At 48.7% G+C, this 21,658-nt stretch overlaps 2 protein-coding genes across 2 annotated transcripts; both read left to right on the top strand.

Annotated features, from left to right (window-relative positions):
• LOC119448947 (uncharacterized) lies at nucleotides 1–6,704 on the top strand. Its single transcript, XM_037712152.2, has 2 exons — nucleotides 1–1,781; nucleotides 5,908–6,704. Exons 1-2 carry the CDS (start codon nucleotides 1–3, stop codon nucleotides 6,593–6,595), a joined length of 2,469 nt encoding a protein of 822 aa, XP_037568080.2. The 3' UTR covers nucleotides 6,596–6,704.
• Nucleotides 6,705–10,326: 3,622 nt separating this feature from the next.
• On the top strand, nucleotides 10,327–17,278 carry LOC119450687 (uncharacterized). The gene is made up of 3 exons (XM_037714200.2): nucleotides 10,327–13,864; nucleotides 15,353–15,722; nucleotides 16,773–17,278. The coding sequence occupies exons 1-3, from the start codon at nucleotides 10,800–10,802 to the stop codon at nucleotides 17,091–17,093; spliced, it is 3,756 nt and encodes a 1,251-aa protein (XP_037570128.2). The 5' UTR covers nucleotides 10,327–10,799; the 3' UTR covers nucleotides 17,094–17,278.
• Nucleotides 17,279–21,658: the final 4,380 nt, after the last annotated feature.

Here is a 21,658-nt window from a genome sequence, read left to right as displayed (position 1 = left end):
ATGAAGTCTAGGGAAGGCAAAAGATCTTCCAGCCACAAGAGGCACAGCAAGAATCCTCTCCTCGCATCGCACTCAAAGGCGAGTGCCAGCCCTAAGGCGTCGAAGGGTCCTAGTGCCGTACAGAGCAGCGACGCGGCGCCCAAGGCCGGTGTGAGAGCGCACGGCACCAAGAAGCCGCCTCGGGTCGCATCCTACTCTAAGGCGAGTGGCAGCACTAAGTCGTCGAAGGGACCGAGTGTCGTACAGAGTAGTGACGCGGCATCGAAGGCCGATAAGAGAGAGGATGGTACCGGGAAGCCGCCCCTCGTCGCCGAACCGAGCGCTTTACGTCTGACTTCGGGCGCTGACGTTGAGAAAGGCGGCGCGACAGCGTCCGACGTGAAGACGGACAGGGCAGACGAAGCTCCCATTAACCGCGTCCCGAGCGAACAAGCGTGGCCAAAGGAGCCTATCGATGACCGTTCAATAGCTATCGCGGAAGATGCCGACGACAGCCATTTTGACAGCGCTGAAAGTACACTTTTTGAGACAGCACATACCGAAAACAAGGCGGAAAGAAAGAAGCAAAAGCCACCCTCGCAGGAAAGCGCCACGAAGGAAAAATACAAAGGTGGGCCAAAAGACAAAGAGATAACTTCCCCCGGGCCGTCCTCGCCAGCAGCAGAGGTACATAACGAGGAGAAGACGCATGCAGCGGTGAATGGTGAAGCGGACGCGAAGGCGCCCAAGGCGATAGACAAGAGGTCGTCCATAAGCTTTAACAAGGTCACCGCAAAAAGCAACGAGGGCAAAAAGCCGCGTAAGAAACGTGGCCCTTCCAGAGGGAACAAAGCTGTGCAGACGAACCCAGAAGGGCAAGAGGCACCGCCAATCACGCCCATACACGTCCTGCTCTCGCCGTCATCATGCAGTCTCTGCGACAGCAACGCTCCCCCAAGCTCCTACGGAGCGATGCAGCCTTTACAAATTGGCAAATATGGCGCTGTGATCGCCGCTCCCCCCGTGGTGACACAGGTTCAAAAACCCTCGCGTGGAGTCAAGAAGACGGTGAGGACGACGACGACGACGACGACGACGCGACGTCTTCAGGACACCGACAGAAGCAGGGCCCCGCGTTTTAAGCAGCTCATCGAGGAGACCACAACAGAAGAAGCACAGGAGGCCGCAGACGATCGAAATGATGCTGGTGGAAGCAAGGCTTCGACATCGGGGGCCGGCAACGTCACCAGCGCTGGAGCCGTTAAGAAAACTGTGGGCACAACGCGCCGCCCGAAGGATCGCCACAAGCAGAGAAAGAACACCGACACTTCCGACAGCGTCGAAGGGACCATCACGGAAGTGATCGGTCCTGCGGAAAAAGAAGGGATACAAGCCACGCTCGAAAAGCAGCCTGACGGTGCCAAAGCAGCGGGCGCAGTTGTCGAACTGTCGTCTAAAAAGAACGCAGCAAGCGGAGCCCTGAAGAAGACCGTGAAGACCGTACGCCGTCTAAAGGACGTCGATAGGGACCCGCGACCTCAGAATGACTTCATCGAGACAGTCGTCAGAGAAGTTGTCGAAGTGGAATCTGAACCGGCTCCCGAGGATCCGCCCACCCAGGCTGCGGCGCCCGTCATCGCTGGAGTGGCGCGCGACGCGTCGGCCACTCAGTACCGCTACGAGGAGTCCAGGCGTCCGGCGTCGTCTCCGTACCGTGCACGTCATGGGGTCGGTGCAGTCTACCAGCGCATGCAGCTTCGGCCGCCTGGCTTCTGGGCAAATCAACCTTACCGGCGTCCAGTGTAAGGCGCATGAAATTTCATTCAGATTCGTTTGCTTGGCGATGATGTCGAGGTTTGGGTCATGGGGGATTGCGCAACTACGGCAGTTGGTTCTGATAATAGAGTGATGCGTTATGGGAAGCTATAAAGACTAACTTCAAGCTATGACTCTACAAGGTCCATATACACCATTTCAGCGCAAAAATGCTCATGTTCTTTTCTGGAATACCGAAAAATAAGAAAATGTTAGTTAAAAATAATACAGTAATGATTTATTGAGTAATCTCTTTCCTGAGCGATCCACAACTCAAACTTTGTTTGATCGTGTCAACGACGTCAGTAAGGGCCAGTTACCTACCCTGGATTTTTTTTGGATATAGTGGGATAGTCTCACATTTAACGAGGTGAGGGGGGCGTGCAAGCGGGGGTTGTCGAACGTCGTACTATGCCAGGTATACCTCGTACGCGATTTTTTTTTTTTTTTTTTTTGCAGCGAAGCCGTTAACCTCTAGCTGTCCGGGATTTTTCGTGTCCGCGTGCGCGGTGCTCATTAAAAAATGTGGGCCGATCCCGGAGACAGTGCAAAGAAACGGGAAGCGCGCAGTGTGCAGTTTCTCCAAGAGGCTCATCAAGGGACATCATCACTTGACGAAGATGTCATTGATTGACGTAATGACAGCATCGGAAAACGTCATCAGCCGATATCATCACGTGACAATGTTGTTATTCTCGTACCTAGAGGGAAAACTGGCGCTGCTGCGCTGTGGTATCCATGGGAATGCCGGTATATTGTGAATTCGGATTGGCATCGTTCTCGGAGTGCCAGAACGCCTTGAAGACGCGCCTGGCTAGCACCGTTCTGTCTGTCACAATGATTCATTTCCTGCTAAAACAGCACGTAAAAAGCTGCTTTAGCTTTATTATTACACAAAAACATGTTTTCTTTAATTTTGAGGACTTGCTATTGGATGCACAATTAAATGAAACGTAAAAATTACCAGCTGGCCGCTAAAGTTGGAGGGCAGACGACAACATTATCGCTCGCTCTGGAACAACTTGGCGTCTGTTCTTGCTTTTCATTGCTTGATTCTGCATTGCAGGTGAGTGAACTTTATTGAGAGATGTAATATGGATGAATGAAAGCCTTTTATGTAGATTTTACTTTAAGAACGCATTATTTGTGTAGCCATATCCACGTTTTAGACGAAGCCTCGTTCAACACCAGGCAACAAGCCTCGCAGACACATATCCCGTCATTCCCATGAGGGCACGGTGCCCTTTAAGGAACTCGCATAGATGGTGGAGCCAGTTTAGCCTCTAGGTGTTACAGTGAGAAACTCTATGTCTCGTACATTCGAATCACAATCCGAAGCTATCACGTCTCCAGGTTGTGTGTAAGTCGTACTTTACGAATTTTCTGGCGCAATTTACTTCGAGAAATTCAACTAGTTCAAAAGAGAAAGCAAGCGAGAGAGGAAAGGCAGGGAGGTTAACCAGACAATTATTTCAATAACGCACTTGCGCTTGGCGGAGGGCCTAAGAAAATGAGAATGGATGCTGCACTTCCGCACACGTGCTTGCGCCCATAATGCATCTGTCCTCGATGCGTTGCATCTGTCGCACAGCGTGTGCTACGACCGTAATCGACATTATGACAGTGTCCAGAAACCGTACCTCCACCTAGCGGCCGTGACCACTCAGACAGACCTCAAACGGCAGCTGGAGAAGGGCTTTGTCTTTGAGTTTCAAATTCGAATTACAATTAGAATCGATCAATTCTGCAGCTTCTGTGCAAGTCGTACTTTACGAATCCTCTGATGCGATTTCCTTTGAAAAATTGAATTAGTTCAATAAGGCACTTGCGCTTGGCGGAGGGTCTAGAAGAGTGAACATGTATGCTGCACTTCCGCACATGTGGGTGCACGCGTGACGTACGTCCCTGCTGGTGCTTGTCCAACGTCGTCTAATGTCGGTGGTGTTGGTCTAACGTCGGCACTAGCTTCGCTGTACATCCAATTTCATAGGGTGGAATGGAGGCGGAAGTTTTGAAGAGGGGGAGTATGTTTTATCAATCAACGATGATTACGCCATATTACAATTTGAGCTATGACTCAACCTTTTCTCTTATGGGCTCTTTCAAAAAATCCCGCGGATCCCACGCTTATTAAAATCGGTGTTAAGAGAAGCTTACTTGGATGTTAGCCTAAATTTTAAAGCAAATGCAATGGAAACGTAACGCCAATGAAAGAAGTGTTCGTGCGCAATTAGCCAAAAACAATGCAATCTTATGCCCTCCTCTCTAGTCGATTCCTTGAATTTTCTGTTGCGAACGTCTTCATTTCTTCGTATGGCTCGACGCTCCTCGCTCAATGCACGATGTGGTCCCATTTTGTTCACTTCACTTCTTTCTCCCCTCTCGGCTGCTTCTGTTGCCGATTCCTTCACTTCTTTGTAGCCGGCTTCTTTAATTTTCTATTGCCATTTTTTCACTTCTTGCCTTTTGTTGTGTTTGTCAGTTCGGGCACCTACCCACACATTCTCATTTTGGGCCATTGTCCCAAACATAGTGTCAAATACCCAAATGCACATATTCAGTGGTTCAAGTTGCACATTCGAGCACATATTCAGTGGCACATATATACACAGTGCCCGAAAAGTTGTCTATTCGGGCTAGGGTTTCTAACCGTCCCGCATTTAACGGTACCGTCCGGACTGAGTAAACGTGCCGCGTCCCGACTTGACTCAGTCGGGGACGACCAAATATGCCGACTTTTGTACTTCTTTATGGTAATATGGCAATAAATAAACGAGATTTACTTGAAATAATTTGTTAGAGCTTGCATTGCGCGTTTTTTTTTTCATGTATTGCAATGTCGTAAATATAAAGTACGTTTTGTTTTCGTAATGCTTTTAGTTTGGTTGTAGGCCCAAACCGATCACACTACCTTTATCTGTATTGGTGGCCTTGTTAACAGGGCTACTGCACCTTTCTTGTAAATCGTGACATGGTATGAACTAAAAAAAAATTGAGAAGTTGCACGTTCAGACTGGCGAATCTTGGCACTGACGTGGTAGTCGGTCGTCGCCTGTGGGAAGTTGTCCTATACGGCATATCGTGCAGGTGACCAAGGTTGCTGGCACTGTGGCATCTGCTGCATTCCCGTTGCCTTCTTCGGCAAGAGTTCCATTTTACTCCTTTCGTGGTGTATAAGAGCACAGTTTAATAATACGTTCACGAGATAGCATGATTCCAAAATTGGCATATAAACAAAAAGGACTCAGTTTCGCCCGAAGGGCGAAGGATTGCGATAGAAAATTAGTGGACAGCTTGTAACCTAGGCAAATTTTTAGACCTAGGCATTCTAACTAAATTAACAAGCATAGTTTTGCACGCGCCCAAGCAAACATCAACGCATCTCACTCGATGACCGCGGAAACTCGCAGTCGAGACACTGGAGTGAGCAAACGCGGCAGCTGCAGCGAGGGAATTAACCTTCGTGCCGCCGCTCCCCTCAACGCTCGCGAACTAAGCCGCGAGAACATGGCGAAGAGCCGACTGTTCCCCGCCGCAGACGGCTTTCAAGATAAAGGGGCCCTGGCGGGTGCGCGTGGCTTGAACGCGACCAACCCCTCCGTACCCACACCCCGCGGAGCCTTGCGGGCGTACGCGCGCGGCTTCTCGGGCCGCCTGGAGTAGGACGCCCCTCTCCCTCCCCTCGGTACAGTCTCTCCCGAGCGTTGCGCGCGACTGGAAGTCGGTGCAACGTCCTTCCCGCTCCCCTCTGTTGCGGGTGCGAGATCGAGCCGTGATCGCCGGCTCACCCTCGTACGCTTTCACCCCCACGTGCAGCATACGGCGCGCGGCTACGATTTTATCGCCCTTCGACTTTATACGGAACGTAACGGCGACGGCAGAAATCCGCCTGGAGTGTCCATATAATTGCTATCACAATAAAAAGCGTTTTGAATTCGGTTCCCGATGGGCAGAGCTTTAGGATGCACAACTTATACCAAAGACAACGCTATTTTGAGCGGGAGGCTTTCCGCTTCAAAACATTAAACTGTATCGGCGATGCTCTCTTGACTAACGTTGCTGGTTTGCAAGTGTTGATTCTGCACTGCATCTCGGGCTTGTCTTCTTTCGCAGAGCTCCATATTATCGGCCTTGTCGGCACCGAGCTGTGCAGCATATTCCGGGATGTCGCCTCGCTGCCTTTTCACGAAGGGCCGTTTCGTGCTGGGGGCCCCACAATTTCTGCGGAGGACACCACGGCCCCTCGTGTCAACGACCGCCGACTGCTGCGCCAATGGTCGCACACGCCACCTCGTCGTCGTGCCCTGGGCTGGCGGGAGTGCGCTTGCAGCCGCACTACCACGATCACTCGCAGGCGTTGGTCTCGGCAAACACCGGCTGCGGCGCGTCTCCTTCTGTGCGGAACAGTGCACGCGTGCCCAGTCTCGGCAATGCGATCGACGTAAGCGAGGGCACCTACGACGTGTTCTACGACAGGGAGCCAGATTTGGCCGCTGCAAGCCCCAGTGGCGTTCGGCACGATGACCGTCGGCGACCGACCGAGTTCATCTGGGAGACGCCGCCTCGGCAAGAGTTCGTCTACTACAGCTGCGTCAACGTCGCGGTAGCACCTACAGCGCCCGCTGCCAATGGTCAGTTCGGTCGTCCTACCGACAACGACGTCAACAGCGACGCCAACGGCCACAACCGAGACCGTGTCGACGCTAGGGCTGCGCGAGCCGCCACTGAACTCAGCATGGCCGCTGGGCCCCAGGTGACAAGGATGTCTCCCGAAGAGACCCTTTTTCCCCTTTGCCCATAGGTTGAGGCTGTAAGGAAATGCTTCCGATTGGCTGGTTGAAACACGCGGTCACTCTCAGGCACATGACATGAATGGATGTATCTGCGTGGTGTAGCTGTACGAACGATGCTGCCATAGTACGATGATATTACCGCGTGGACTGTTATACGCGTGGTGTTTACAGTGGCGCGTGTATCGCTTTTGCTTCTGAGCATCATTCTTCTCTGGTTTGCCACTTTGTGGGCGCAGGACTCCGGGTAAGCGCCTCGTTACGAATATGACGTCGCACGTGACCATATCGCATTCGTTGCGCGATGGCGTATCGTCAATAATTTTCAAGTAGTGCCACAGTACGTGCATTTTCATTGGTCTGCACAATCCTGAGCGTAGTGATTGAACAAGAAAATAGCCCCCCCCCCCCCTTAGTTAACGCATATTCGATAATGGTATAAGACTGCGTTGTCGTGCAAGGACAGACTTGTAGTCTTTTATTTACATCGTCGATCTTCTTTATTTAATTTTGTGGTGTTCCCGATGCCGATGCCGAGGACGTGATCGTCGGAATTCTGCTGTCATGGCAGATGGTTCCGACGTGTCGGCCATGTTTCTACGAAAAGGCGACATCGCTACATGAGCAGTCAGCATGTTAAACTACTATTAGGAAACGTTCTTCTCAGTTTTATACGCTGAAGACATTCTTAGTTTCTTCACCTTGCATTTAGCCCGAAACTGGTGCATCAAACCTGAAAAAAAAATACATTATGACCATTGTAACAACGACTGAACCCAGTCGTCGACATTATATGCATAATTTAGAGTGCGTCTTGTGGGCTGTGAAATGTCGCAAAAGGACCGCACGATTATCGTCGAAAGAATACTAACTCACTTTGCCTGTCGTCTTCATTGTGCAGAAAATTGATTGTTGTTCCCAAAGTGACGAAATGTCGTGGTCTTTTATGTTGACATTAAGAAACTGGAACTTAATGCTACGCGCTGAATAACAGTGCGGTTAGTTTTACACTTTAGGCTTTTAGACCCAACAACTGGGATTGGGTAAGTGCACCGAAATATCACGCTCAGTAGCGCTAACTAGAAACACGGTGGCCTCTTTATTACCCTAACTGTAATAATAGCACGCGCCGCTCATGAAGCTGCTATAGATTAATTGTTTTAGGAAAGCATAGTTCACATTCCGGTCGCGTATAGTATAGAAAAATGAGCCTGGACTGGGTCTATCAAGATGGAAGTCTTAGGTGCTTATTGTGTCCCAAAGTGTCGCTATTGTGACGTAGCTTCGGATGTATTAATTAGGCGTGCGTAGGTAACCACAAATGGGGAGGAAAACGGGTGATCTTAATTGTGTGCCTTTATTGCACAAATAACACGTTTTTGTGCCCACAACAGTCAACTGTGCACACGGTACTGATTCCAGCAGATTGATTCGGCGGATTACAGTTTTTTTTACATTTTTTTTTGCGCATACGACAAGAACAAAATAAGGTGTCAGTAGCTGCTAGGCAACAAAACTTTAGTAAGCACGTCTAGCATGTTTAATAAAGGCTGCATCTGACTCGAGGATCTTAAGGCAACAAGTGATGGCCGCCGAAGTGTTAGACGCGATCTCTTATGGTGACCTATTATGACCAGCAATCGATACCAATAAATTTGACCCGACAATAATTTAAACCTTTTATAGATTAATAATCGATTAGTCGGCTAGAGGATTAGTAAAATAGAAAGCGTAAAATCAACCTATTAGTTTTGCAGATAAACTTGGAGAAAAAAAATCTGAAATACAAACAGTGCTATATGAATGGGTTGCTTTTGTCACGTGAGCAACACCATACTGGGTGGACGTATATCAACTGCATGAAAAGTCCAGCTACAGTGAAGGGTATTCGATTGGCCATTTGTCCCGCTGGCTTCAATAAAGTACAATGCATGGGTGTGGCTTTTGTTCCGACTCCAGAGAAACATGCACAACGATTCTATGCCTATGTCGTGACATTGAATTCAGCTTGAGGTTCCTTTCCTTACCACTGAGCAAGCGAAGCGGGCAAGTTGGTGCCTACGTACGCTTGCCTGTCCTAGCACCGGTGTCATTAGCAGATTAATCGCGATAAAATAATCGCTATTAAAGCGTTTATCGATCAATCATCCAGCCCTGATAAATATTTATTACAAGTGTCGGTATTCTATTGCACGGCTCTGCTTAGCGTATGCGATATGTTTCTGAGTACAGAGAACGATACCTGATTGGTAGCTGCTTGTAGCCGCTCCACTTGGCCCTAGAGACACTCTAGGGTCAAGTGGAGCATTGGTAAGTCCTTTTGTGCGCTGTTGATCACGTACTAATTTGCATTTTGGACAGTTCTGTTATTACGAGATGGCGTGAGCTCACGCGCACGAGGTAGCGCAATTGAGCGTAGGAAACGCACATTACTGGAGTTTCCGAGAATTAAGTTGCGAAGATCGAGCGAAATAGGGGACAAATACTCCCGCTGAAGGAGTCGCCATCGCTTTCTTTTTCGTGGATTGAAACTTGTGTGCAATGACATTCGCATGGACATGCAATACATGTAACCTCGAACCCGGTGCCTACGTCTCAGTGACACGTGCTGGAATTCCTTTTCTCTGTTTCGCTACCGTCGAATTGACGTTTGCACGCACTGTACTTGTCTGTCTCTGCCTATCATTGGATCAAATGATTGAGGAACGATTTCATAATTTTTATTTGGTTAGCATGATACCGTAGGACATGTGATGCAGTCACAGGCATTCTCGAAAGATCAGTGTATTCGGTAACATTCCTGGCTTTTTTGTTTTCGTGCATGGTCGTCGTAATTTCTTTTCATATGTTGTAAATGAATTCCTAAATGCAGCACAGAAGTGAATCCCACTGCATGACGCCCTTGATTTCTTTCTAGGTTATGGCGAAGCCCATTGGCCAAGATAGGAGGAGTTCATTGAAAAATCGGGAGATATATCCAGTGCAACAACGCCAACCTTTGCCAGACTGCTCGCCAGCATTGAACACGGTAGATAAAGCGACCAACACGACCCCGGATGAAACCGCTCCTAAGATATCTGAACGCAATACCGTGCCATGGTCTAAGCGTCGTCTTGCCTCCCGACAGAAACGCCTTTGCATCATTGATCAAGCCAACTCCGAACTAGATAACAGCGCAGAATCTCGGCACGAAGAAAGGTTGCTGTATCGCGATGATATCAGCGGCGCGGGAGAAATCGCTGATGAGTTGAGGCTGGCCGAAAGCGCCCTATTTAAAGCTCGCAAGAAGGGTAGGCGTCCATCAAAGACTGTAACCAAAGACTTGGTATTCAGCATCAGCTCGAGAATGGCGTCCGGCGGAGGCTTGAAGGCGCCGCCTGTTGGTGTGCCTGCATGTATAGGGATGGTAGCAGATGCGATGACGTATTCGGCAAGCCATATTGCGGATGATTGCGAAAGGGTCTCACAACAACTTACTACCGTCGAACCCAGCCTAGTTACCCCTCTGTACCCAGAACTCAACACTGACCCGTGGTCCGCTTCTATTCCGTGCTCTACCGAAAACGTGGTCTGTCTGCCTCCATGGACCGGACCTTTCACGAGACGCTCCTCGGCAGACGGCTCCAATCCAATGGTAAACACCAAATTTGCTATCCGTGCTTCAGCTGAACAAAGCCATCTCCTTCGTCGAGAATCTGCAGGTACAGGATACAAGGATGATGGAGCTGCGTTTTCATGTCAGTGTCGCGAACCAGTCAACACAATTTCCGAGGCGCCAGTGTCGGCCAGCAAAAGATATACTAATTCCGAAGCAACGCATCCCAACCGAAATGCTTCCGACGCCGCCAATGCAGCGCAAGCAAGTGAGGTGCAACATACGCTCCTACAAACTAGTGAGGCCCCCCAAAATAAATCCGAGTTCCGGAGACTTACCACCTCCCGAAACGAAAGTTTCTTGCAGGCTGAGGGTCGTCTATTAAAAAAAGACGGCGAAGAGGATAAATTTTACTTAGTTTGCGCTTCAGACTCCGGGTATCAAAATAAGTCTGACGCGCAACGCATGTTGCAAACAGACAAGGCGCCGACCGTACAGAGAATCGACGCTTGGCGTGAAAAGAGTACAGATGTTGGCGCGATCATGGATGCCCCCAGAAGTGACATCAAAAGCGCGGGGAGCGCTAATCTTTGTGGTCCTCGTCATCTATAGAGGATCACATGTTCGCTCGTCCATACGGGCGCTGCAGTCCCGCTGGTGCCATTTCGCAAAGCATTCCATGTGGATATGGGTTGGTGCCTGCAGACAGTCATCAGATCCACGACACGGTGATGTCAACGAGGGCATTAAACTTCGGCGTACGGTCATCATCACACCTAAAAGGGGAGCCCTCCGACAACTTGTTGACTCTGATCACCCGTGAGAACGCATGCTTAAGACGGACATCGCTGCGTGCTAAGAGTCACACTGTCGTGTACCAGCCCTCCCATTCGAAACAACCGCCGCAAATCCAAAACGAAACAAACCATTTTCCGCTTGTGACAGCTGACTTGGATCCGTCGACTGTGCTTTGCGAAGTGCCGAAAAAGAAACTCGAGTCGTCGCAAGGTGGATCGGATCAGTCGGCGGTGTATGAGCGCGAAAGGCAAGCACAACAATCTCCGTCACAGGCAGCGCAGGGCGTTGAATTCACGACTTTGTGTCAGCCTTCGCATTCTGGGACGCCTTCACACGCGCCGTATAATCTTGCACGTATTCGAACACCAACATTGCCGAGCGGTTCCACGACTGTATTGCATGGCATTGCTTATAAGAGGGACCACGCATCATACGGTTTTCAATCTTTTGACAATGGGCTCAAGCCAGATGATCCTGTATATATGCGCGTCTCCGCGTCTCAGGACTTGGGAGTTCTCAGAGAAAATTTATGCGAGCAGCCTACAAGAGATGTAACACGGCGTCCCGTACCACGTCCGCGTACAATCAACCTTTCGAAGAAGGAACGGAAAGCGACAAAGGAGCGGCCGTCACGTGATGCGGTTTCTTGTCCCCGGAAGCCGTCTGCTGAAGAGGGTGAGTCTGTCAACAGGAGGAATGACCAACTCAAGACTGAAAGCGCCATTGCGAGCGAGGATCATGTGAAGCAAAAAACGGTGCCGAATAAAACTCCGGCTGGCACTGATGAAAGGAAAGGAGTCGAAGACATTGCAGAGCAACATCGTTCGCTTGCCCTGCAAGCAGTGCGGGCCAGAGAAACGACTATGCAGAAAACGCCCATTGTTCGAGACAGCGCTGACAGCATGGAAGCCAATAAAATTGATATTTATTCAATGGTGCTCCAAGTAAACTGTGATAACAGCGCTACATTCGATGTTCCGACATCATTATCAGCAAGTTCAAGGAAGGAAGCTGAAAAGAAATATACATTTGATAATGGAGGTCAGTGTGATGCATCTGCCGTGATTAATGCGAGAAAAAATGAACTTGTCCTTCGAGAGACTGCGCTTCCTCATTATTTGGCGGTCCATGAAAATGAGCATGCGGGCAGCGAAGCTGACAAACAGGTGTACGACTGTGAACTGCTGGGCAGCAAGGCAGTCGAATTGAACGGAGTTTGCGTTCCTGGAATAGTAGTTTCACCACTGCCTCACGCGACATCGAGAATTACAGGTAAACCGCAGAGGTTGCTGTATACCGAAATTGTGTTGGCCACGGTCGTATCACTAACCTGCCTTGTGTGGATTGCAGCAGTGTTTCCTGCGCGCCGGCCTGAGCTCACACGCATACTGCATATAGGGACTAGGAACCAGACAGGACCGTCGTTCATAGCTCTAACGTTCCAAACATTTTGGTACTCAACGGAAACCGAAGTCACTACGACGTCGACTAGCAAGCCCTCATCCAGATCTTACTTTTGCTCCTCTTATTTTTGTTTAAAGGAGGCCGCGTACGTGAAGTCAGTGATAAGAAAAGATGCGTCACCGTGCGACAACTTTTACCAATATGCATGTAGCAATTGGGAAAGTAAAACGCCGTTGTCTGCCTTGGGACTTGGGGTATCGACGTCTGTGGATACAGTGCTAGATGAATACATGTCTTCGGACCTCCGTGACTACATTCTCCGAAAGGAAAACGGCGGAGCAAATTCAGCTAGATTCCTTTACCAGGCGTGTATGGCATCCTATCACCGTACTTCTGCTTTTATTAAGTCCAAAATATTTTCATCGTTGCCAGTAAAGACGTGGCCGTTTAACGGTACCACAAATCCCGTTGAAGTATGGCGGACAGCTGGAATCATCGCGCGAAAATACGGTGTTCCGGCACTTTTAGATGTTGTCGTAGGCGTTCAAAGAACTACAAACGACAGCATCGTGGAATTGAGATTGCCTCGGTCTTTATTCTTCAGCGGCGACGAGTCGCGGCCAAACGTAAAGCATATGTTTAGGGATGCAATTCGCGAAGCAGCCACGGAGTTTAACCAGAAACCCATGGCTGCAAACTTGACAGCGCAGATCATGGCAGTTTTCAAGGGCCTCGCCGCGGTCAGTGACAAACCAGCGGCCGCGAGAAGTTGCCGGGTGAGGAAACTCAAGCACATCGACAACAGCGTACGAACATTTGTCGCTGCCGTGTTCAATGGTGACATCAATCCGAGCACGACCGTGGTCGTTAGGAACTCTGACGTGGTTCTCGGAGGACTTGTCCGATTAACGCACAACTTAAGCGTGCAGCATTTCCTCAACTATCTGGGCTTCCGGTTACTTGTTCGGCTGGCCGTGCTACTACCGGAACATCTCGTGAACCTGAGGCGTCTGTTCAGCGTCGAATTCACGGGCCGAGTTGTGCAGGATGACTTGAAGTGGCTCCTTTGTATGCGTCTTGCAGAGGCTGTGGCACCTACCTGCTTGGAAAATCTGCAAGCGAAGATGTTTGCTCAGAAGCGAGCACCTACTCTGGCGAGGCGCTTCTGGCTTCTTCAAATGGAGGATTTCTTCTCCAGAAACCTGCGCCTCTATGCCTGGATTTCGGAGAAAACTCTGAGCCTCATGGAAAAGAAGATGGAACGCTACAAGTTTGTCCACGTTTTGTTCGATAAAGCTTCGAAAAATGGCACCGGTTGTGAAGGTGTGCGAAAGTTGCTGGCTTCGAGAAGACGACTGAAGAAGTCGCAACTCGTGCCAGCCATTCTAGCTACGTGGGAGACATTTCAGGGGAGGTATCTGACCCAAACAACGCAACGACTTTTACCCAGGGATCCGGGATTCCTCTTCGAAGCACACCCCAGGTTAGTCGACAAAGCATGGTGACATCGCCTGCTGCCTGAAGCGACCTAGTTCATAACTCAATATTGTGAATGCGTTAGCAGTGTCACAGCGGCAAAACGTAGCGTGTGAACTGTGGAAAGCCGGTCATGTGGTAGAGGTAAAGAGGCGATGAGAGAGCTTAGAAGAGCGTGTATGCGTTATATATGTTGCACCAAAATGTTGCAGGAAGAAAGCAGGCCCACGAGTGTAGAAGGATGTATATTTACAAGCGAAGAAATATGGCGTTCAGGCAACGGCCAGAGACTTCGTCTTCCTCTCGTTCGCGTCACCTTCTTCTTTCCCTTCACCGTAACATCATATATATATATATATATTGTGGGGCTTCTTTCACACTCGGAAAAACGCATTTATGTAGCACGTATTGAGAAACAGAAAGCTGTATCGGGAGTTTTTCATGTTGCTCTACAACTTTCTCATTCACACTTAGATAATTAGGACAGTACTTCTCGAGTTAGATAATTAATCACAATTATCTCATTAAATCTCAGTAACGAAAAAATTACCGGCGGCTACTCCACTGTACTGAAAACAATACGCACTAGGTTTGCGTCGCGTAACGTCGTGCCTCTTCTTTTAAATTGTGCTGCATGATAGCTGGGACACCCTGTATATATATATATATATATATATATATATATATATATATAATATACAGTGCTACGGACGGTAGCCTGCTCCAGACTATCATCCGTTGCATGTCGCTCCTCGAGCGATGAGCTTCTGAAAAATACTTTGCAATGTGGTGAACGCAGTTTTAATCAAGCATACGGGACCTCAAAGAGGTGTGAAGTAATGCTAAAGCATTTCCCTAGCACGTAGCACTAAATCGCCATTGAATATTTTTTTTTATTTTCTTAAACTTTGGTGTATTGTTGTTCCCAATCCAAAATGATCACACAAACAATGCACCTTCGACAACTCTTTAAATTAGAAGCGTTACTGCGACTTCGTACAAATGTAACGATTACGCAGTGTCGCAGGGCTGCATCACCGGGAAAAGAAACAGAGTTCGAACCGCGCAACGAATGATCAACATTGATCACAGCTATTGTTGCTAGATCATGCATGATACCGCTCTAGTTTACTCGATGATGTGGCACAACTTGCAATTGGACCAACATTACGATCGACTCGACCGATTTCGTATCACACTTGAGCGTTTTATCAGTCGTGCGAAAGATCTCTACATCACGGGAAAGAAAAATACGAAAATAAACTGAACCATTTTCCGAGAAAGCACTGCGTGGGCATATCGTGTTCACTTCTTTTCGCTGTGTCAGAAATGACGGTTTAGCTGATTAACTACTTCAAGAGTGCGTACATGACGAATAAACTTGGCTCGTGCTAAGACGACGCTCACGAGCGACGCGGTAATAATAATAATAAAAAAAAACATCATGGAGAGGGCTCGCTGGTGCACGAATTTAGAACGGCTCTCACTGCCGCAGGTTGGCGAAATCCTTGCAGACAGTGTACGTTCCTCCTGGTCTGGTCAACGCTTCTGTTCCGGAGAACAGCACAATGCTTGCCTTCCACTTGTCTCGAGTGGCTACGCGTCTTTTCCGGACACTGGTGCCGCTGGCAAGCGCGGAGGGCGGTGACCAGTGTTCGGGGCCCTCGGCGCTGACGCAGCAGTCGCAGCGGTCACTAGCCCGACTCCGCAAGTGTCTGACGAAGGACGCCCAGTCGCTGCCTTCGCAGCTCCAGCCCCGAGCTTCGGACGTGCTGTGGGACGGCGAAGGGCGGGAAGGCGAGGAAGCCGGGTTCGCCATACTGGCACAGACGGCCGCTCTCGGCCTCGCCTTCGCGGCGTTCAAGGTGAGCAAGCGCGGTTCCGGATGCATTTGATGATGGGTCACTGGGCGTGAAATGTTGTTCTTCAGCCCCGACGCTTTGCCTTAAAAGTCAATTTGTTAACTAAGTTCTAAAATTTCGAAATTTGCAGCTTGTCTGACTGAAGGCTGTGAGTCAACGCGTGCAGTCTGTGTTGCAGTGATGGCCGTGTGCTCCGTACATGGTTAGCGGCATAACTGGTGACAGCTAGTTATAATTGTAGTGCAGTGCTACAGTGCCAGTACCAGACTTGTGGGTGTATATTTGTGCGCTTGCTGTCTGTATATACAGCATTCATCCTTTACAGCTTGCACGCAAGCACAGAACAGCGTTTTTTTTTACGTGAGTGAGTTTCCGCGCTAAACTTTAACTACACAGCAAAATCTTGACAAATTTTGTGGTACCTCAAAAATGAGTCGTGCCGTTGAAGACTTATACGAACAATAAAAGTACACTCACAACAGCGAAGTGAAAGCAAGGAATTAAGTTTACTTATGTTAATTACTTTCGGTTGACAAGTCATTAATGGCTTTCTGGACTTTTGTTTCCACAATGTCTTGGTGCAGATACATCCTGCATGTGTAAAGCTTGGAGCTCCTTCTTTCATTTTTGTTCTCAGTCTTCACTCTACAAGCCGCATTGAGCGCTCTTCGAGAGCGCGTCTCCACCAAGACCCTGGAAGGGAAAGATTTTATACTCCAGATTTTGCAACTGTAGGCCGCACTCCTGCACTGTGAGATATCCCGCGACGGCCCAGACATTCGTACCATCCGTGACGGAGGATTAGAGAGTTTGAGTAGTCCGCGACAGAACGCATTGCAAAATACAATAGCATTTCTTTTCATCAAAAAGGATGAGGAGCCTCTGAGTAGCTTAAAAGCTGCTCCTAAGAGCAGCTTCATAGAACTCCACACAGTCCCTTTGCATTTCGGCCAGGACGTTTTCAAATCTCGCATTATGCGGGAATTCGCATCAACCGTGTCTGAGATTCGACTGTACTAACTGTTGACCCTTGTTGCCCTCTACTGGCCGCAGGAGATGCTTCGCGTCGATCGGATCTGGCGGCTCGACTTCCGGTTCGCCTCCCTCGCCAACGTTTCGGCCGAGCAGCTGTTCTTCCTGTACTACGCGCTCGACAACTGCGAGCGCAGCGACCGCACGCACCGCGCACACGCGTACGGCGCCTGGCGTCGATTGCCGGCCGAGCAGCGGGTCAATCTGCCCCTCCGACAGATGGCGCACTTTGCCGAAGCCTTCGGGTGTGAATCGGGGCGGAGTGCCATGGCGCCCATGAAACGCTGCGGAGTGCTGCGGTGGCCTGCGCCCAGGCCTGGTCTCCGGGACGACGGTCAATAGGCACTTGACACCCACACGTAATGATAGCTACTGAGTCTGAAACCAATGGTTTTAAACTCAGCTCCTCAGGTACTTGGTGTATAATGGGATGATTATTATTACTATTATTCAGCTTTATTTTGGCGAATAGCTTGTTGGCCTAGAGGGCTTATGCTGTAATGAGGACATTAAAGAGCCGTTTTCGACTCTTCGCGTCTGTTTCTTTGACCAGGCCGACGAAAGCTTGGACACTCACTACGGTCTATAATGCGCATTTTTCATAAATAGAGTTGAGAGCCCGACCTGGCGCTAGGTTATAATAAAGCAGGGACATCGTGCAGTCTGCCAAGGATACCCTTAAGAAGCTTTTCGTCATGTATAGCGGTAGCACGTATCCGGAGTAATCTCGAAGAGCATTGCGACCATCAATGTCATTTACGTATTAAGTGCGCCGTTACGCATATCATAATGATCATCATCATCATGAGCCTGTTTAGTACACTGCAAGACGAAGGCCTCTCCCAGCCATCTCCAATTATACCCCTGTTTTGCGCCAGCTGATTCCAACTTGCGCCTGCAAATTTCCTAATTTCAACGCCTCACCTAATTTCCTGCCGTCCTCGACTGCGCTTCCCTTTCCTTTTCACCCATTCTGCAACTCGAATGGATCTGCGTAGGTAGAATATTGTTATATAAGGCATCGGACTTAGTCTGTCGCCGGAAGTCCTGATAGCTGCCGTTAGAAGCGAAGGCATCTTTTCTAATTGCCATTGAAAAATCAACATGACTGTTACGTGCAAACCGTTCTACCATTAATGAAGAAGCCCAACTGTTTCGTGCGATTGCACTTCAACTGAATTGCCGCTCGTACTTGTATTTTACAGCATGGTATGGCCGATGGCGAAAACACCCGTGTACTTAGATTTAGGTGCACGTTAAAGAACCCCAGGTGGTCCAAATTTCCGGAGTCCCCCACTACGGCGTGCCTCATAATCAGATCGTGGTTTTGGCACGTAAAACCCCATAATTTCATTTTTACTTGTATTTTACAATGTTTTCACGGTGTAGCGCTGCAATCGAGTCGGCAGTTCTTTGCGTTTGTTTCCTAAGGCCTTGCATGCAGGTACTCCAGGGTAAGAGCACGCACATCAGATTCATCGCAATCTTGAAATCTAATTGGTGCGAAGCTTGTTGGAGTTAGTGAAGTAGCAGCGATAGCGGAGTACATGCACTCATTCTCATCGCCTGCAGGTGTTAGGTCTGTGTAACGAGGACGAAGGCAATGTGTGAAGCCTGTTGAGCGAAGAATAGCGTTGAGAGATGTATGCACAGAGAAGCTACTGCACATACTAAAGTAATTGAAGGAATGTTGTAGAATGTTGCTTTGGCTACATTTTGGGGCCTAGAGAAATGCCATGTGGCATCGCTCCTAACAAACATTTAGCCGTTGTATGTAGCATACTTACCTTTTGAAAGTTTGGCTAGAGTATAGCCATTGTGACAGGTGCGCCAGGGTCAGTTCATGTTAAATCATGCAGACATACTGATGCTCATTGAATAGCTTCTTGCCGATATCCTCCTGAAACCCAATGCGCACGGGTGTGCGCATTGAGTCGCTCATTGTGTCGCTCATTGTTCAGAAATAAAGCGTAGAGAAAGACATCACAAGAGTGGACCCTCCCATAGAGCCCAGCGGCCGAATTGACTCTAGCGTACCAAGCGGCTGATGTGAAAACCGGAACTACACTTCCGGTTTCGGGTCTGGGATCGCGCGTTTTGAACGCTAGCTGGTACGCGTTACGCCGGCTGCGCTGATCGGCGCGGTATTTCTTTCTACTAATACTGCGCAACCACGCGCTGTCTTGGTGAGGAATCTTTTTTTTTCTTAGTAAAATAAGTATGACTGCGAGCGACCTTTACAATCCTCCACCGAATCTGTCCGCTGTGCAACGTGCAATTTCATAATGTAGACGCAAGAGGCCTTGTGAAATGAGGAAATGTTTATTTTGCCCTGTATGCCGAATGCTCGTTCCGGGTTTTTCGTGCGTTCATCCATTGTTGTACCACCAGGTAAGCAGCAGTAGTGCCCGTACGAAGCTCCACCGGGTGGCATCGGCTGAAAAAAGTAAATTACAATTATGTGTCATTTTGGTATTTAGAAGCTATCGGAAAATTGCGTGTAGAGGCGAAACGTACGAAACTGGTGAATTGGCAACAATGAACCCAAAACAATTGGCTCTTAGAAGCATGGCGTAGAAAGTACCTGACTCATCCGAAATAATTCCATACATAAAATATGACGAAAACAACTTGTTTCCAAGCATTCCCCCATTCGCGGGCCTTATTTCCTGCACGAATTCACGGGGCCGGGACTGCACATTTCGATGGTACGCCGCGTACGCCGAGTCGGCCACAACACAGGCTCCAGCCATACCATGCTATACGCTCGCAGAATGCCTTCTACTCGCACTCGGGACAAATGCATGGGTGCAAAGCCAGTTTTTAGTATTTCAGAGCACGGGATTTGCTAGTCACAAGTGCCCGGTTTTGGAGCTCCTCGGCGTTATCTTTAGCGCGTTCTGCCGGCGCAAGCAACACACTCGCGTGTTCGAACACTTAGCAGTCGCTCGTCGCATTTGCGACATGCGTCAGTACCGAAAGAAGGTATGTGTTGTTGGAATAGGGGGAAGGGGGGGGGGGGTGGCATAAAAAGCGTGAAAAACTTGTCCCACTAAGATTCAGTACAAGCCAAACCAACTGCATCACCACGGCCGAGCTGCTTTTCGCTAACTGCCTCATAACGCTGGGTGTGGTCACCGTGCCTCAAAAGTACACCAAACAGTAACGAAATTAGTTCCCATAATCTTGGGGTGCCGAGAAAGTGTGACGAGCTTGTCCCAGCAGGATGCAGAACGCGCGAAACTAACAGCGTCACCACGGCCGTGCTGCTTTTCGCTAATGCATCACAACGCCGAAATTAGTTACAATTGGTGCTTGGAAATATCCGTCAAACCGGCTATCCGGCTTAACCGGAGGGAACTGAATCCGGTCTTGAAAACTGGTTATCCGGATTTCAAGAAACGGATATTCAGGATATCCGGTATAAATAACTGGTTAGTCGGATATTCGAATATTCGGACACGAATACTTGGTGCTTAAAAGAATAAAGGTAAGGAAGTTGTTGTTGTTGCCTCAAAACATGGCCAGTACCCACGAGGGGGATTGGCCACACTGGATGGATTGAAACGTACAGCGTACAAGGGGTAAAGTCGAACATTCAGACGAAAGAATTTGGCAAATAATTGATAACACAGATTTTGAGAGGACCTATATATAAACTGAATAAATAGAAATAAAATAGACTAGAAAACTAAAAAAAAACTAATTAAAAAATGTCCCACGGCCGGTACTCTAGCAGCGTAACCTTTCGGATGCTTGAATGAACTTGTGCACCGCAGTAATAAGTGAACCATTGCTTGTGCCTAATTGACAAGCCCCAAAAAAGTTTGGTGCTGTTAGTGCTAAACCCCGATTACTAGTTGGAAATATGAGGAACATTCTTCGGAGTGAGTAGAAGCGGCGGCAAGAAAGAAAGAAAAGGTCAATAGTTGCCAGTTCATTACAAAAGGAGTAGTTGTCAGTTATGGATACCAGATGTTTGAAGGTAAAAATTTAGGCGGGGAACTCTACAGCAGAAGCTTGATAACTTCACCTCACATTGGCGTGAAAGGCATTGCTCGTGTACGTTCCACCGAAATTTTAGGCGTCGGAAATCATCTGCTGAAAGTATGGCCGATTCATTACAATTCAGCAATAAAAGGCGTTTAAATCTAGCTCCTGCTAAAAGAGAAACCAGGAAGAACCTGTGAGACCGGACCATTAAGTGATGACGATGCAAGCGAGTCAGCTGATTCATTTAAAAAAGATTCCACTATGTCCGGGGACCCAGACAAAGCGGGCTTCAGACTAATTGTCCGGGGCAAGAGTCGAAAATACACTCAACAGGTGTGACCGATTATTAGCAGTTAAATGTTGACAGACCGAAAGCGCATCTCTAACTTAACCAGAGCAGATGTCGGTTGCAAAAATAACTACAAAAAACTTGGAGGACGCTTTAAGGTTCGTCTTTAAGAGTGGAACGCTACAGGCGGCCGTGCAGGGCTGAGCTCATGCCACCGTAAGGCAGCGGCTAAAAGCAATTACTCATCACTGGTTCATACCCCCGTAAGCAAGGAAAATGGGTTTCGGTTTCCGCGTAACAGAAGTATAATTTCTCGTATAATCAAATTAATCTCACCTATATTCAAATTACAATCCGACGCTATCGTGTCTGTATGTTGTGTGTAAGTCGGCCTTGACCAATTTTCTGGCGAATTTTACTTTGTGAAGTTCAATTAGTTCAGTAACGCCTATGCGCCACGCGGAGGGCATGCGTGGTTGTGGTTCGGCATGATCTGTTGCTGACGGACAACGCCGCCGGCGGCGGATGCCCAGAACAGATTTTCTACGACACGGGGCCCTTAGCGCCGCGTTAATATAAGAATACAAGAGCGAAAGAGAGGTAGTTCCTGCACAAGAATACGGCT

Source organism: Dermacentor silvarum, chromosome 4 (genome assembly GCF_013339745.2).
Source record: "Dermacentor silvarum isolate Dsil-2018 chromosome 4, BIME_Dsil_1.4, whole genome shotgun sequence".
NCBI classification, from domain to species: domain Eukaryota; kingdom Metazoa; phylum Arthropoda; class Arachnida; order Ixodida; family Ixodidae; genus Dermacentor; species Dermacentor silvarum.
The sequence above is the reverse complement of the archived record's forward strand: the minus strand, read 5'-3'. Positions and strand labels throughout refer to the sequence as shown.